Here is an 18,411-nt window from a genome sequence, read left to right on the forward strand (position 1 = left end):
ATCACAAAAGGTTGGTTTGCAGGTGTAGCAGGCTATCAAGAAGGCAAATGGAATGAATGTTGGCCTTCATTGCTAAAGGGATTGAATTTAAGAGCAGGGAAGTTATGCTGCAACTGTACAGGGCACTGGTGAGGCCACAACTGAAATACTGCATGCAGTTTTGGTCTCCTTACTTGAAGAAGGATATACTGGCTTTGGAGGCGGTGCAGAGGAGGTTCACCAGGTTGATTCCAGAGATAAGGAGGTTAGGTTATGAGGAGGCATTGAGTCACCTGGGACTGGACTTGCTAGAATTCGGAAGAATGAGAGGAGAATTTACAGAAACATATAAAATTATGGGAGGGATAGATAAAGTAGAGGAAGGAAAGTTGCTTCCGCTGGTAGGTGAGACTAGACTAGGGGACATAGCCTCATGATTCGGGGGAGTAGACAGGACGGAGATGAGGAGAAACTATTTTTCCCAGAGAGTGGAGAATCTGTGGAATTCTTTGCCCAATGAAGCAGTAGAGGCTACCTCAGTAAATATATTTAAGACAAGGTTGGATAGATTTTTGCATAGTAGGGGAATTAAGGATTATGGGGAAAAGGCAGGTAGGTGGAGATGAGTCAGATCAGTCATAATCTTATTGAATGGCAGAGCAAGCTCAGCTGGCCAGGTGGTCTGCTCCTGCTCCTATTTCTTATGGTCTTATGTTCAAACCCCAATTTAACCCTAGTCTAATCACAAGACAATTTGCAATGACTAATAACCCTACTAACTAGTATGTCTAAGGACTGTGGGAGGAAACTGGAGCACTCAGAGGAAGCCCACACAGTCACGGGGAGAGTGTACAAACTCATTACAAACAGTGCCAGAAATGAACTTCAAACTCTAATTCCCCGATCTGTAATAGTGTCACACCAACCACTACACTACCCTGGAACAAAACTAGAACACCCAGGGAAAAGTATGTGGCTCAGAGGTTCAAGATTCATTTATTATCAAAGTATACAACTCTGAAATTCTTCTTCTCTGGGCAGCCATGAAACCGAGACAGAAAAGAATAGATAGGCCACATGATCATCACCCCCCCCCCCCCCACCAAATCCCTCTCCCCGCAGAAAAAACCAAACAAAAATGGAGCAGGCACATCAATCCCCAAATCCCACCCCCCACATACAAAAAAAATAAGCAAAACAGGACCAGCACATTGACCCCCAAATATTCCCCCCCCCCCCGCCCACACAAAAGAAAGAGAAACTTTGGGTGAAAAACGCACTTCAAAAAAAACTATAAGACCGAAAGACGTCTGTAGTCTAGGACTACATCAAAAATGCAGAAAATCTGGGGTTTCTGGTGACAGGGAGAATGTACAAACTCCATATAGACAGCATCAGAGGGGAGGATTGACCTTGTATTGCTGGAGTTGTGAGATAGGTATCTCACTGACATCTCAGCACCTTGACCCAAAACACCAATGTGCATCTTTTGCTGCTTGACCCAGAGTTTCTCAAAGAGTTAATTTCATGTTTTGGATTCCATCTTTTGTCTTCGTCACAGATGTCATTGGTCAGCCAGATTAAATTCCATCTGATGTAGGGATGGATAGTAACAACGAACAGTTCCAAAATGCATCAGGTGGTTAGAGACCAAAGGACTTAAGTAGATAGTTGGTCGGATAAAATGTTGCATTATACATTTTGAACATGAAGTTTAACCTCAGGTGCAAATGATGTTCCAGACCAGACCTGACCTGACCTGACCTGACACGTCCCATTGATTTTATTGCAAAGTTTTCGTCAATGGAGGTTATAATTAGCCTGGATATAAATTGGGGTCTGACCCAATCCTGGTGTACTCATGATTGATGGATTAGTTTAAAATTGAGGTGTCAAGGACTGAGATCTTCCACATCTGCTTTCTGAGCACTCCTGGCTCAGCAATATTTTTGCTTATTTTGTTGGAATTGGTAATAACATTTCATAAATGAGTTGATGTCATAACCCCAACAGAATCTCCAACTCATCTTCTAGACAAAATGGTCTAAAGTGGCAAATTTGCCTTAGAGTTGATTGCCAGCCAGGGATGTTCCAGTAATGGGGTATATTTGAGCAGGTGCATGCACGTTAATGTCTCATGACTAAAAGAGCGTGCATTGAAAATACAGTGTGATTGAAGAGGAAGCAGCTGCAGTGGACTAGCTATTTTCGTCCTTGAAATAGCAGTGACATGGGCTTCTGTTTACTGATGTTCTTCTTCCAGCACAGAATGGTAGAATCATATAGAAAGGACTCCGTCTTAATTCACAGTGCTAGAAAAGAAACATGAGAAGCTGTGTTTAGTATTTATGTTTGTACTAGCCTTGTGAATAAGTTGTCCAGTTGTACTCACTTACCTAATCTCTCCCTGAGTGCTTATATCAAACACCCTTTGCAGTTTCCCAAATATTGCAACCAATACTCCAGTTGCAACCTAGGTATTGATGTAAGTTCAAAGTTCAAAAGTAAATTTACTATCAAAGTCCCACCCTGGGGTTCACTTTCCTGTGGGCATACTCACCAAATCTATACAGTTTAACTACAGCAGATGGTTAGCATCCATCGCTATTGGATTTTTTTGATAATACATCTGTGTTGCAGTTAGTTATAATTAATGACTAATAATGATCTTGAGTCCTTGGGGTTATCTGCCACTGACAGACTGTTCATTCAGTAAAAAAAATAAATGTAACAGAAAATACAGAGTTAGATGATACTCTCCAGCAAAAGTAAATGACTAATAGCTGTTTTTTTAGACAAATCCTTTGATTGACAGTAGCCTTCCAATCCTGTGGTAGTAAAGTACATCAATTCAGTTGGTTTAAAACCAACTGTCAGTATTTCATTTTGAATCTACTAAATCGAAATGTTGTTGATTCATTAGGAATTCCCCCAGTGTACCACAATTTGTTTGCTCTGATGAATGAGAAAGACCGCTCATGGTATCCTCCAAACCACATCTTCCACGTTGATGAATCAACAGATGAATGCACCATCTATCGGCTAAGGTGGGTTGCAATCTACAAGCAGTGATGGTAGTAATCTTTAAGCTGTGTAATCATTATTTACAGGATAGAAATACAAGATTTGCAATCTCTCTCCTTTTTATCAGTAATCTATTGAATATGTTATTCATGAAACATCCTTACTCAGATCCTAGAGACAACTTTTGTTCTGTTACGTTAAGATTTACCCCAGTAATTTTCATTTCAAACAGGTTAAATTAAGTTGTAAGGTTTTAAAGTGTTGATGTCGGCATCCACATGTTTTCTATGTGGGTCACATTTTGTCACGGACCTGAGTTTATAAACAGAAAAGCTACAGAAATATAAATGGAAAGTTCAAGGCAGTCTCTGTAGATTAGTCTGTGTAGATCTACTCAGTGGAGCAGAGGACTTTACCCAAAATGGACAGGGCAGTATCCACTACTTTTGGCTGGATCTTCCATTCAAGAGCATTGGTATTTCCATATACCAGACCGTGATACAACCAGTCAATATACTCTGCACCACACATCTATAGACGTTTGTCAAAGTTTTAGATGTCACGCTAAATCTTTGCAAACTTCTGAGGAAGTAGAGGCTGCCATGCTTTCTTTATAATTGCATTTAGGTGATGGGCCCAGGACAGGTCCTCTGAAATGATAACACCAAGAATTTAAAGTTGCTGACCCTCTCCTCCTCTGATTTCCCCCACTGAGGACTGTCTCAGGAGCTCCTGGAATCAATAATCTGCTCCTTGGTTTTGCTGATACTGTGTGAGAGGTTGTTGTGGCACTACAGCCTGATTTTCAATCTCCCTCCTATATGCTGATTCGTCACCACCTTTGGTTAAATAAATATTCAACTGTCAACATACGTATATTTGATATATTCAAATAACTTTTGAAAGTTCTTTCTGAATTTGCTTCTAATCAGTCTATTCCAGATCACAAGAGTTCATTAGCAAAAACACATTTTCTTGATTTATTTTGGTGAATTACCTTAAATATTGGGCTTCTGATCACCACTCCTTCCCAACGAAATCAGTTTACCTTTTTTTTTATTTTATCAAAATCTTCTCTTGCCCAAAGCAACAATCCCCGTGTCAACAGTCAAGCCTAGGACTTAGTAATTAAATATCATACCTGATGGGTGGTGTAGTGGTACAGCAGGTAGTGGTGCTACCTCACAATTGCAGAGACCCAGGTTTGATCCTCACTTCAGGTATCCAGCTGTGTCTTCCTATAGAGTGATGTTGACATTCCTTAGTGTCTTCAAAGCCACTCTAGGATGCAAAAAGACACTGTAATTAACATCTTTGAAACAAAAAAGAAATGATGAGATTGCCCTATAATACAGTTAACTATTGTTCAAGGACTACTGACACACTTTCAAGGACTACTGTTAGGCACGAATATGACAAATTAGTAAGCCAACATTCATTTTTCAATGCACATTATGGTGAGGCCTTGCTACATTCAAGCCGGGTTCCCTCTGGGTTTGCTGATAGAATGAGGTCTTCAGGTGATCTGTTGAGTCCATAACACTTGCATCAGCACCAAGTTAATACCAAGTCTTTTTTTCATTTATTCCTTCCTCCCCTTTCCCTTCCTCCTGAAATTCCTCTTCCTTCTACTGCTGAATAGTAAGGAAAGGTCATGCCTTACATTGGGGAGACAATTTGACGACCAGCAAATGACAAGCTAATATTGTATGGATTCTTGTGTATGGCCTTGTGCAGATAGTGGAATCTCATCTCAAGGACTCCAGTGAATCTCTTCATTGCCCCAGAGCTGGGGGTGTAGCTGCGAACTCCAACACAACTAGGAGCCAGCACTAGACCAAGGGTATAGCCTATCCCATAAAAACCAATGTTCCATCCATATATTGCACTGACTGAAATATCACAGACATTCTGTAGAAAACAATGTCATATTTCCTGGATGCATGGAACTGATTACCAAGACTGGGTGTTAAACATAAATTACCCCGGAAGCATGGATTCCATGTCAGTCCATGGCCTCTCTTATGCCAAGTTGGGGCCACCTTCTGGGTAGCCTCCAACCTGATGACATGTAATCAATTTGTCTTTTCAGTAATTTTTTCCCCTCCCCTCTCCCCTCTTCTTCTATTCCCCACTCTGGCCTTTTACCTCTTCTCACCTGTCTGTCACGTTCCCCTGGGTCCACTCTTCCTTCCCTTTCTCATATGGCCAACTCTCAGCTCCTGCCAGATTCCTTCTTTCCCACTCACTTGGCTTCACCTATCACCTTGCACCCATCATCCTTCCCCTTCCCCACCTTTTTATTCTGGCGTTGTCCCCCTTCCTTTCCAGTGCTGAAGAAGCGTCTCAGCCCAAAACGTTAACTGATTATTCATTTCCATAGGTGCTGCCTGACCTGCTGAGTTCCTCCAGCATTTTATGTGTGTTGCTGTGGTACCTTGTGATTAATGTATATTTCGAAATCAGGTATATAGCATTTGAAAGCCTTTATGATCCATAATTTATGTTATAAAGTTGTTCAAATATAATTTAATCTGCAAGACTATTTAGACAGGGAGAATATCAGAAAAATTATCATTAGGAAATGAGGGAAATGAACCTGAGTTCTTTTTTTATTTCAATATGTAGCAAAAGTAAAATTGGTTGATCCTTACAAGACCATTCATATCTTATTAAATGGTTCTCATCCTCCCTTCATAATTCACCATTTGCTTTGGCCAGATCCAAATCCTTTAAATAGCTTTCCTGCTCTTTCAGGCTCTTTCTATACAGGAATTACTTTATCATGTTACACTGACCATCACACATAACAGGCAGATAACATTTGAATGTTAGTGCCTTCTGTAGGTTATGGGTTTGATAATGTAATTTTCTGAACCATTCAGTTCTCCCTCCAGGTGTTTAAAGTTAGTAAGCAACCTGTAAATCAAATATTTTTTTTTTGCGTCAATAGATGTTGCAACCAATTAGATTTGGTCTTTGGACTAAATTAACTAAGAATTTAATCACATGATTAAAGTAACTCTTTTGTTGTTCCCTCCTTAGATTCTACTTTCCACACTGGTATAGTCCTGGACACAAGAGAGCATATCGTTACGGTGTTACCAAGGGTGCAGAGAGCCCTTTCATCGATGATACTATAATGATGTATCTTTTTGCTCAGGTATGGAGTTTCAGATTGGCATTAATAGAGCAGTATCTGATAACTGGAAGAATACAGCTTTTATAATATTGTGTCCTATAGAGAACTGGTTCAAAGTTCAAAATAAGTTTATAATCAAAGTACATATATGTCACCATATACGCTGAGATTTATTTTCTTCCAGGCATACTCAAAAAATCCAATAACCAGAATAGAGCCAATGACAATCCACATCAACAGAGTGGACAACAAAGTACAAAAGAATGAAAAAAAATATTAGTAACAAATAAGTAGCCAATAAGTATCAAGAACATGCGATGAAGATTTCTTGAATGTGAGTCCAGTGATTGTGGGAACAGTTCAGTGATGGGGCAAGTGAAGTTATCCCCTGTGGTTCAAGAGCCTGATGGTTGAGGGGTAACAACTGTTCCTGAACCTGGTGGTGTGAATCCTGAGGCTCCTGTACTTTCTTCCTGAAGGGAGCATGACCTAGGTGGTGGTGATCCCTGATGATGGATGCTGCTTTTCTGCAACACCACTGCATGTCAATGTGCTCTGTGTTGAGGACAGCTTTACCCATGATGGACTGGGCTGTATCCACTACATCTTGCAGGATTTTCTGTTCAAGGGTATTGGCATTTCCATTCCAGGCTGTGGTACAGCCAGTCAGTATAAACTCCACCACAGATCCCTTAGGCTTGTCAAAATTTTGATGTTATGCCAAAACTTCACAAAATTTTGAGGAAGTAGAGGAGCTGCTATGCTTCCTTTGTAATTGCACTTACATGATGGGCCCTGAACATATCCTCTGAGATGATAATAGTGAGGAATTTAAAGCTGACCCTCTCCACCTCTGATCGCCCGATGAGGACTGGCTCGTGGGCCTCTGGTTTCCTCCTCCTGAAGTTAATATTCAGCTCCTTGGTCTTGCTGGCATTAGTAAGAGGTTATTGTGGCACCACTAAGCCAGATTTTCAATCTCCCTGTTATATGCTGATTTGTCAGCACCTTTAGTTCAGCCTACAACAGTGGTGTCGTCAGCAAACTTAAATCTGGCAATGCTTAGCCACACAGTCATAAGTGTAAAGCGAGTAGAGAAGAGGATTAGCACACAGCTTGTGGTGCACCTGTGCTGATGGAGATTGTGGAAGAGATGTTGTTCCCAATCTGAACTGACTGGGATCTGCAAGTGAGAAAATTGAGGATCCAATTGCACAGGGAGGCATTGAGGCCAATGTCTTAAAGCTTATTGATTAATTTTGAGACGATGATGGTATTGAATGCTGAGCTGTACTCAATAAAGAGCATCCTGATATATGTATCTTCACTGTTTGTTCAGATGTTCAAGTTGAGTAAAGAGCCAATAAAATTACATCTATAGTGGACCTTTTGTGCCAGTAGGCAAATTTGAGCAGATCCAAGTCACTTCTGAGACAGGAGTTGATATGTTTCAATATTGCAGTTTGCAGAGATTGCGCCAGTGGGACAAAATGCCAGCAACTGTGAGAGCCATTTGGTTGATAGAGAATGTTGCACTGAACCCAAGAATGGTGGTTTCATCACACAGTGACACTGGGAAATCCAACTCTATTCTGAGAACCTCCCATTTGAAGATCTAAATTTTTATGTGACTTCAACGGTTTCATAGCAACCAATAGCAATGTTTTAATGCCACTTTAAAAGTAATAATGCAAATTTTCCAGCCCAGTATATGTTAACCATGTACATGTTGAATCCTATCTGTAAAATGTGGTTCTAGTGAATGTTCCATAGTTAAATGCTTTTAGAAATTCAACAAGGCCAAATTGCCGTCTTAGATCTTGTTTGAGTTTTGTTCTATTACTTATGCACTGTCATTTGTGGTATTACAGCAGATCTTGTGTATATGGAGTCATAAAGCCATACAGTATTAAAATTGATTAAAATTACCTTTAGCAAGTGTTAGGTATACCCTTATAATTTGAATAGCTCAATCATATCCCTCACCCCATCCCCTCAGCCTTTTCATTCCAAGGAAATCCACCCTAGTCTATCCAGTCTCTCTACATGGACGAAACACATCATCTTATATAACATCTTTGTGAAAGTGCCCTGCTCCCTCCCCAGTGCAACAGTGTGGTCAACAGAACTGCACCTAGTGTTTCAGTGATGTCCAACCAAGGTTCTGTATTTACTACTGCTTTAGAGGGATTTGATTTTCATCGGTCAGCTATAAATTCCACAGGTAGATGGGAGACTGCAAACTGACGTCAGAAATGTTACCTTGCAACTTGCAGTAGGTTCCTTTTAGTCAATTTGCATTTAGGGTGCTATAGTAATTTTGTTTTGTAGGTGAGTCAGTGTGAGGTTTAGAACCAAGGGATTTCCCCTCCAAAGGCCCTAACATTCAGAAACAGCATAGGATTGGTGTAATTGGATGCTTGATGTTGACATGCAACTCTATCTCCATTGCAATGACAGAACCCAAACAGGGCATTTATGACATTAGGATTCCTGTGTCCTGTGTAATTTCATGTCCTTTGTGGAGTGGTATATCTGATTGAATAAGATTGTTTTTGCCAGCTTTTTATTCCTTGATCACTACACCTGCCCATGGCATGCGGTATTAACCTTGATATGTGTTTTGTTTGAATCTCTGGGTCTGCACTGTTGTTGAGGCTTGTTAGGAATTTATTTTTTTAAATGCTCTAACTTTTATGTGGTGTCAACTGAACATAGTTGAATGCTATAATGATACACATGGAGGGAAGAGTAAAGGAACATAATACATTGTTTTGGAATGGAAGTCTATTTGTCAATCAGGGACAAGCTCCAAGCTCTGCCTTTCTTCAGTACAAGATGCAAGAGGAACCCCAGCAATTCCTTTCAAGTAGTGATATAGAAACATCATTGATAGGTTCAAACCTGATGTAAGGTTAAAGAGCTACCATCTGATTTCTGCTCTTCTTTCATAGTGGCGTGATGATTTTATTAATGGATGGGTCAAGATCCCAGCAACACACGAAATGCAAGAGGAATGTCTCGGTATGGCAGTGCTTGATATGATGAGGATGGCAAAGGAGAATGACCAATCCCCTTTGGACATTTGCCATTCAAAAAGGTAAGAAGGTATTATTTGCAATTGTATAATACATTATCATATACAAAGTGGGCTGACAAATCATGATCTGCAAGATACTGGATGGACTGAGTAGATTAGTGATGTTGATATGTGACTTTTCTACCAGAATGCATGAGGACCACTTTGATGTTAATAACCAAATTTTTCTTGAGATAATTGATTGTAAATTATGAGGTTCTTGGATTGGCAACTCTACTGTATTCAAGGGTAAAGAAAATAGTTTGTAGGTACCTGATTGCTGAGGTGCAACAGAAAATATGTGGCATACTGAGGAGATGATGGGTGGAAAACTACAAGATCTCCAAACACTCTTCAACAACTAAGACATGTCAGATTCTTGAGTCAGTCAATACCATCAATGACCCCTACAACCAAGTGCTCACACTGGTGAAAGCAGAAAGCAAACAGCACCTGCTAACGAAACACTTTAAAGAAAAACCATGTCTATGTCCTTGACATGGGTTTCCTTAACTCCACCACACACTGCCACACCAGTCCAAAAAAAAAGTTGAAAAGGCCAAATGCTAACTAAAAACCACCAAGGCTTTGGATCCGACAGTATTTTGCAATTGATCTAAAATTTGGCATTAAGGAAGACTGATTTCCTACATCTGTAAAGAAGTGTATATGCAAGGGTACCTCAAATCCCATCATCATGAATATCTTCAAAATAACTGAGATAAGTTAAATTGTGGTAACCACAGAGGGATCTTTGCCACTGGGAAGATCATTGCCAAGGTATTTCAAGACTGTAGAAGCTGGAAAGGCTTTTTGAGATCAGGGATAATTCAGCTTTTCTTCAAGGAGGGATAATTATGTCTCTTATAACCTTATGAACCTCTATAAAGTCATTGCTCAGCTTCTTGCATTCCATTGAGAATAAACAGAGGCTATTCAATCTTTCTTTATAAGTAAAGCCCTCCACTGTAGGCAACATCCTGGTCAACTTCTTCTGTACTTTTCTAATATTAGAATATCCTTTCTGCAGTGTGGTGATTGAAACTGTACAAAATATATGAATCACAAACGAGAAAATCTGTAGATGCTGGAAATCCAAGCAACACACACAAAATTCTGGAGGAACTCAGCAGGCCAGACGGCATCTATAGAAAAAAGTATGATCAATGTTTCAGGCCAAAACCCTTCGGCAGGACTGGAGGAAAAAAAAAGCTGAGGAGTAGATTTAAAAGGTGAGGGGAGGAGAGAGAGAAAACAAGGTGATAGGTGAACCCTTAATGGGGATGGATGAAGTAAAGAGCTGGGAAGTTGTTTGGTGAAAGAGACAGAAGGCCACGGAAGAAAGAAAAGGTGGGGGGAGCACTAGAGGGAGGTGATGGGTGGGCAAGGAGATAAAGTGGAAAAGGGAAAAGGGGATGGGAAATGGTAAAGGAGGAGGGTGGGGGGGCATTACCGGAAGTTCGAGAAATCAATGTTCATGCCATCAGGATGGAGGCTACCCAAATGATGTGCTAGGAGGGAGATCAGTGGGGAGGGACAAATATGACGAATAGGGTTCCCCTTGTCCTCACCTACCACAGGGTTCCTCTTGTCCTCACCTACCAACCCACCAGCCTCTGCATCCAGCACATAATTCTTCCAAACTTCCGTCATCTCCAACAGGATTCCACCACCAAGCACATCTTTCCCTCCCCCCGCTTTCTTCCTTGTTCATTCATCCCTTTCCACTGCTCTCCCCCCTGGCACTTATCCTTGTAAGTGGAACAAGTGCTACGCCTGCCCCTAGATCTCCCACCTTACTACCATTCAGGGCCCTAAATTGTCTTTCCAAGTGAGGCGACACTTTGCCTGTGAGACTTTTGGGGTCATATACTGTGTCTTGTGCTTCCATTGTGGCCTCCTATATATCGGTAAGACCCGACGTAGATTGGGAGACTGCTTTGCTGAGCACCTCTGCTCCATCCACCAGAAAAAGTGGGATCTCCCAGTGGCCACCCATTTTAATTCCATTTCCCATTCTCATTCCAATATATATCCATGGCCTCCTTCACAGTTGTGATGAGGCCACGCTTAGGTTGGAGGAACAACACTTTATATTCCATTTGAGTAGCCTCAAATTTGTTGGTATGAACAAATGCTGATTCGTTACCATCTTTGATTTGGCCTATGACAGTGGTGTCATCAGCAAACTTAAATACGGTATTGGAGCTGTACTTAACCACACAGTCATAAGTATAAAATGAGTAGACTAGGGGAATAAGCACACAGCCCTACGGTGCACTTCTGCTGATGGAGATTATGGGGGAGATGTTTTTGCCAAGTTAAACTGACTGGAGTCTGCAAGAGAGAAAATCAAGGATCCAATTGCACAAGGAGGTATTGAAGCCAAGGTCTTGGAACTTATTGATTAGTTTTGAGGGAATGATGGTATTGAATGCTGCACTGTAGTCCATAAAGAGCATCCTGATGTATGCACCTTTGCTGTCCAGATGCTCCAGGGTTGAGTGAAGTACCAATGAGATGGCATCTGCTGTGGATCTGTTATTCCAATAGGCAAATTGGAACAGATCTAAATTGCTTCTCAGGCAGGGGTTAATATGTTTCATCACCAACCTCTCAAAACACTTTATCACTGTGGATGTAGGTGCTACTGGGCATTTGAAGCAGATTACCATGCTCTTCTTGGGCACTGGTATAATTGAAGCCTCTTTGAAACAGGTTGGTACCACACACTGCTGAAGAGAGAGGTTAAAGGTCTTCAGTAAACACATTGTCCAGTTGATCCGCACAGGTCTTTAGTACTTGGCAGGTTACCTATCTGGGCCAGATGCTTGATTATAGTTGGCCCAGCTGCGGTCAGGATTATGGAGCAGGATTCCTAGGTAAATAGAATGGGTGCCATTTGAGCATTAAAGGGGATATGAGTGCAGCAAAACCACCACTGAGAGTTTATCATGAAAAACCTCACCTCCTCCTTTTGCCTTTTCTGAATCAGCATTTCAGCCCACTCCGTAAATGGAGAAGCCTTCTGGTTTGACCTGGTGTGCTGGAAGAAAGCCACCTCTCAGTCAGACATAGAATACGACAGTCTCTCATTTCTCTCCAATGCAGCAATCTTGCCCTCAGGTCTTCAATTCTGTTCTCTAGCACCTACGCATTTGCCAACAAGATGCTGGGTAGGGGAGGCCTCACCCCTCTGCATTTCAGTCTGGCTTTGAGTTCCCACCCACCCCCCTGTGCCTCGCATCCAGCCAGGACGACAAATGTTCATCTACTTAGTACCGTACTTGACTGGTCTGGTATGTCCTTCAGACAATAGTGAGATCTGTAGATCATTAAGTTAACTTAAAAGTACATTACTTGAAGGGAAGTTGCACACTGCAGGTTGCAGTGAGAGTAATTTCAAAGAGGGATATTTAGCAGTATATTTGGAATTATTACCTGCAGCCCACAGAACGTCGCTGACAATCACTGGTGCCATCTTGATAATCTTCTTGATCATTACTGAGGCTTATGAAAGTAAACAATGCCCTATACCTTCTTCAACCATATTGCCATTTGCAGGGAGCTATGGACTTGCACCTCAGTGTCTCTCCATAGTGGTTAGCACAATACTTTATAGTACCAGCGACCTAGATTCAATTCTTATTGATTCTTGTAAGGAGTTTGTATGTTCTCCCTGTGACTATGTGGGTTTACTCTGAGTGTTCCAGTTTCCACCCTAGGTCCAAAGGTGTGCCAACTGGTAGATTTAATGGGCATTGTAAATTGTCCCATGATTAGGTTAGGATTAAATTGGGGGATTGCTGGGTGATGTGGCTTGAAGGGCTGGAAGGACCTATTCCACACTATATATCAGTAAATAAAAAATAAACAAATATTTATACTCATTACACTTGTCTAGACTGAGTTCTTTCTATCACCACTCTATCCAAATTAGGAACTGAGCTATATCCTCTTGTATCCTTTCAAAATATCCTTTGCTACACCAGTTTTTGTGACATCTACAAACTTACTCATCAAATTACCAAAGTTTTCATCCAAGTAACTTACATGACAAACTACAATGATTGTAGCACTGATCCCTGTGTTACGTACAACACTGGATTCAGCCTTCAAGTGAGGAAAAAAAAAGTCCTTGACCACTACCCTATGTCTCCTATCACCAGGCCAGATATGGATCAAGATTGCCAGCAGTTCTTTGACCCACCCCCCGCAACGTACCTAAAACATCTTGACCAACCTACTCTGCAGGACTTTGTCAAAGGCTATGTTAATTTTCTTGGTTATCTCTACGAAGAGTTCAATCAAAATTGTAAAGCAGGATTTCCCGTGCATATAAACATGTTGACTCCTAATCAAGTCCCACTCTTTCAAGTGAACATAAATCCGGAACCTTCAATTTTTGTCCCCAGTAGTGTACCTATGGTTGATTTAAGTTTCACTGGCCTGTAGCTTCCTGGCTTATTCCTACTGCCCCTTCTGAATAGGGAGATATTAGCTGTCTTCCAGTTTTCTGGTACCTCGACTGTAGCTAACAAAGATGGAAGAATCTCCCTAAGACCCACAACCATTTCTTACCTTGCATCCCTTGACACCCAGGAGTTAATCCCACCAGACCTTGGGGACTTAACCTCCTTAATGTGCTCCAAAATTGCCATCACTTCCTCCTTCCTGACACCAATATTTTCCAGAATATCAATGTACCTCCTTCTAAATCTTCACCCTCCACAGCTGCCTTCTTGGTGAATGCCAATGAGAAATATTGAGTGAGGATCCCACTCATACCCCAGGCTCCACATGTACTGTAAGTTTTCCTTTTGCCCTCTCAGGGAAATGACTCTATCCCTACTCTTGCTTCTAATATATTTATAAAAGTTTGGGGATTCTCTTTAGTCCTTTTTGCCAAGGCTATTTCTCCTACGCCCTCCTACTCCTACATCACCTATAAGTTTCAAAGGGCTCACTAGAAACCAAATGCTGGCACATGATTCTTGTAGTTGATTAAAATTTCAATTTATTTTAAAAGCAAAAAATAATTATTACACTCACTGTTGCCATGTTAGTATCCTACTATTGAACAATGCACAAACTGAGTGTTTCAGTCACATCGGTACAAATATTCCTTCCAACAGTTTTGTAGGCCTAATATTATGGGTGAGATTTTTGGGCTCCCATGACCCATAACTTGAACATAACTTGAAATTAATACCTGACTGAGCAGGAGCTTCAGTCTGGTTTGTAACCGCTGGGACTGCCTGGTTTATGAATCAGACTTTGAACTTTCTGATGCAGAGTTGATAATAGCATTGCAGCTGCTAGTATTATACTGATGTGTTTATAACTTTTGCAGGGTGATGTATTTCTTTAAGAAGGAATTTTTTTTACTTGTTTTTTTTCCTGCCCATTAACCTTGTGTAATTTTAGTTGTCAGAGATTTTTCAACGCATTCACTATGATTGACTTTTTACATTTTAACTGTTGATTGTATTGTTTTAATTCCAGTTATAAATCATTGTTGCCAGAAAATGTTCGGCTGCAAATCCAGAATTACCATTTTGTGACAAGGAAGCGGATCCGGTACAGGTTCTACAGGTTCATCCGTCAGTTCAGTCAATGCAATGCAAGCGCACGAGATCTGAAGCTGAAATACCTCATTAATATGGAAAATCTGCAACCTGCTTTGTTCTCTGAGTATTTTGAAGTGAAAGAGCCTGTATGCGGCCCTTCAGGGGAAGATATCTATACAACCATCATTGTAACTGGAAATAGTGGCATTCAGTGGATGAAAGGGAGATATAAAGACAACGAATCCCAGTCCTTTCAGGTAATTGCTACAGTAATTTAAATGCATTTGTTGCAGAATAAACAGGCAGGCTATCAAAAGACACAACTTATTAATCATTTTGTAATGAACTAATCCGGTAAAACAAAAGTTCAATTGCAATTCACCTTCTATGACATAACTTATCTAAATTTATATAGGTCAATATCTGAACCGATATTGTTGAATCTACGCTATGTGTGTGATGACAAACATCGAATGATGTCTATATCATAAAAAGTCACACTACAGAGTATACATTTTTACAGTTGAATCTTGCTTTATGGAAATGTCTGTCAGTTTTTTCTGGATTGTTCTCTTATCATTTGTTAACAGCTTTCTGAAAATGTAATTGTGTTTCATGATGGGTTATGTCTAATATGTAACAGAGAACAGAAGATTTAGCCTATTGATTTTGCCCTCTCAGTTTTGTTCTACGCCGTTGATATCACATTGATTCCATGTAGTCCCTTCAACACATTGTGCACTGCTTTCTGCTTTCGGTTGTGGGCTAGTTCCTTCTTGAATGCTACAGTGCTGTTTCACATTTGAAAGAACAAGTCATAGCTAAACAATTTTTAGTTTAACTAATTTCATAATTAACAAGTGACTCCTTTTTTACATTTTACTAACAACTGAGACACCATGGAACCTGAGAACCAGAAGACAATAGTATGGCTATAATAAGAGTATACTGTATATTATCATGTATTATATTTCCTTCTAATCAACTCAGATCGAGTGTCAGTGATCCAATATTTCTAAGTATATTTTGAATTTTGTAATTGTAATTTCAGAATTAACTTACATTTTTGTTTTATTGTATATAATATTCTGTATATAGGAAGTAACATTTTGACATGACTGATGATTGCTTGCAAAATAACTTGCAGAAAGGAACCAAATGTTCAGTGACCAAATTGACTTAAAACAAAAATAGGTCAGAAGGCAAGTGGTGAGGAAAAAACAGTTTGCTGACTAATATCAACGCCTCAAAACTAAACAGTAAACTCCAAGACCTAGGCCTCAATACTTTCTTGTGCAACTGAATCCTCGATTTCTTAAAAGAAACACCCCAGTCAGTACAGATTGGCAACAGCATCTCTTCCATAATCACCATCAACACCAAAGCTGTGTTGTTAGTCCTCTGCTCTAATCACTTTATACTTATGACTGTGAGGCTAAATACAGCTCCAATGCCATATTTAAGTTTGTTGCTGACACTACTGTTGTTGGCCATATGAAAAGTTGTGGTGAATCACCTATAGGAGGGAGATTGAAAACCTGGCTGAATGGTGTCACAGTAATAACCTGTCACTCAACATCAACAAAATCGAAGAGCTGATAACTGACTACAGGTGGAAGAAACCAGCAGTCCATGAGCCTGTCCTCATCAGAGGTGGAGAGGGTCAGCAACTTGAAGTTCTTCAGCATTATCACTTAGATTAGTGGTTCCCAGACATTTTTGGGTTACTGCCCTCTTGGCTCCCAGAACCCCATCCCCAGCACCCCCTCTCCATTTCTGGCCACTACATAAAATATATAAAGAATTTGAATTTATGATGCACAGTGAAAGAAATTACGAGCTACAAATTCAAAGCAGTGACAAATAATTGCAAATAGTACTCAAACCTATTTAAGCTGCAAATAAAACTATGTCTTTATTTGTGTAATTACAGTAAGGACAATTTTCATCAACGGTTTTCGAGCATACATTAGTAGTGCAACTATTCTTTACTTCATTGCTTTTCCACCTTTCGGTGAGATGGATGGGCTTGGTGCAATGATATCAGCTTCTCAATGTCAGGCTGAATGTCACTAAGGAGTCTCAGATACCCAGTTCAGTAACTTGTAATCTGCTTCATTGCTTTGAAAGAAGTTGGGCAACAGCACTGAAACCACACTCTACTAAGTGTGATGTTGGAAAGGCAATAAAAAAACATCTTGACCTTTTTCCACAGTGCAGTATAGCGTTCAGAGATTTCTTTCTAGAGTCAAATTTCTTAATATTATTTTTTGGGCCTTGGCTTCAGCTCAAAGTCCATTTGCAACAAGATCAGTTCTTCCTCCATTCTTCCTGTTAAATTTCTTATTACAAGTTTACAGGAATGGATTTATTACCCAATCTGGCATTTGGATTGAGAGAAGATCCTGAGATCCCTCTGACATATCTGTCTGCCATTGGGAGCTGAATGGCCAAGGATATATAGTGTTTTGGAAAGATCGGTTAGTAGGCAGAGGGGGTGGTGTGGTGCTGTGTATAGGAAAAATATTAAATCATTAGAAAGAGATGACATAGGATTGGAAGGTGTAGTCTCCATGGGTTGAGTTAAGAAATGGCAAGGGTAAAAGGACCCTAATGGCAGTCGTATACAGGCCTCCAAACAGCAGCTGGGATGTGGATTACAAATTACAGCAGGAGATAGAAAAAGCATGTCAGAAAAGCAATGTCATGATAATTACTGGGATTTTAACATGAAAGTGGATTGGGGAAACCAGGTCAGTACTGGACCTCAAGAGAGAGAATTTGTAGGGTGTCTAAGGGACGGTTTATTGTTGAGCCCACTAGGGGATCGGCTGTGCTGGATTGGGTGTTATGAAATGATCTGGAGGTGATAAGAGAGCTTAAGGTTAAGGAACCCTTCGGGAACAGTGATCACAATATGATCGAGTTCACATTGAAATTTGAGAGGGAAAAAATAAAATCCAATGTGTCGGTATTTCAGTGGAATAAAGGAAATTACAATGGCATGAGAGGGGAACTGGCCAAAGTTGACTGGAAAGTTACATTTGCAGGAAGGACAGCAGGGCAGCAATGGATGGAGTTTCTGCGAAAAATAAAGGAAGTGCAAGACAGATATATTCCAAATAAGAAGAAATTTTCAAAAGGAAGAAGGACACTACCGTGGCTGACAATTCAGAGCCTAAGTAAAAGCAAAAAAGAGGGCATACAAGGAAGCCAGAGCTAGTGGAAAGATAGAGGACTGGGATGCTTTTAAAAACTTGCAAAAGGAAACTAAGAAGGTCATTAGGAAGGAAAAGATGAATTATGAAAGGAAGTTGGCGACTAATATCATAGAAGACACTAAACGCTTTTTTAAGTATATAAAGGGTAAAAGAGAGTAGAGGGTAGATATAGGACCAATACAAAAAAGCCGCTGGAGATATTGTAATGAGAGATGCAGAGATGGCAGAGGAACTGAATGCATATTTTGCATCAGTCTTCACAGTGGAAGACATCTGCAGTATACCGAACATTCAAGAGTGTGAGGGAAGTGAAGTTTAACAAGGTGCTGCACGTGAGGCTGCTTAGCAAGAGCCCATGGAATTACAGGGAAGTTACTAGCATGGGCGGAGCATTGA

The 18,411-nt window shown here is 40.4% G+C and overlaps 1 protein-coding gene across 3 annotated transcripts in view; it reads left to right on the plus strand.

The window, feature by feature from the left end:
* jak2b (Janus kinase 2b) overlaps window positions 1–18,411 on the plus strand; it is a 279,703-nt gene that overhangs the window by 195,137 nt on the left and 66,155 nt on the right. For all 3 annotated transcript variants that reach the window (XM_072258216.1, XM_072258215.1, XM_072258214.1), the window contains 4 exons: window positions 2,903–3,026; window positions 6,049–6,166; window positions 9,100–9,245; window positions 14,730–15,051. In XM_072258216.1, coding sequence (XP_072114317.1) covers window positions 2,903–3,026; window positions 6,049–6,166; window positions 9,100–9,245; window positions 14,730–15,051 — 710 coding nt within the window. The remainder of the gene's footprint in view (window positions 1–2,902; window positions 3,027–6,048; window positions 6,167–9,099; window positions 9,246–14,729; window positions 15,052–18,411) is intronic.

The sequence above is a fragment of the Mobula birostris genome, chromosome 5, assembly GCF_030028105.1.
Source record: "Mobula birostris isolate sMobBir1 chromosome 5, sMobBir1.hap1, whole genome shotgun sequence".
Taxonomy (NCBI): Eukaryota; Metazoa; Chordata; class Chondrichthyes; order Myliobatiformes; family Myliobatidae; genus Mobula; species Mobula birostris.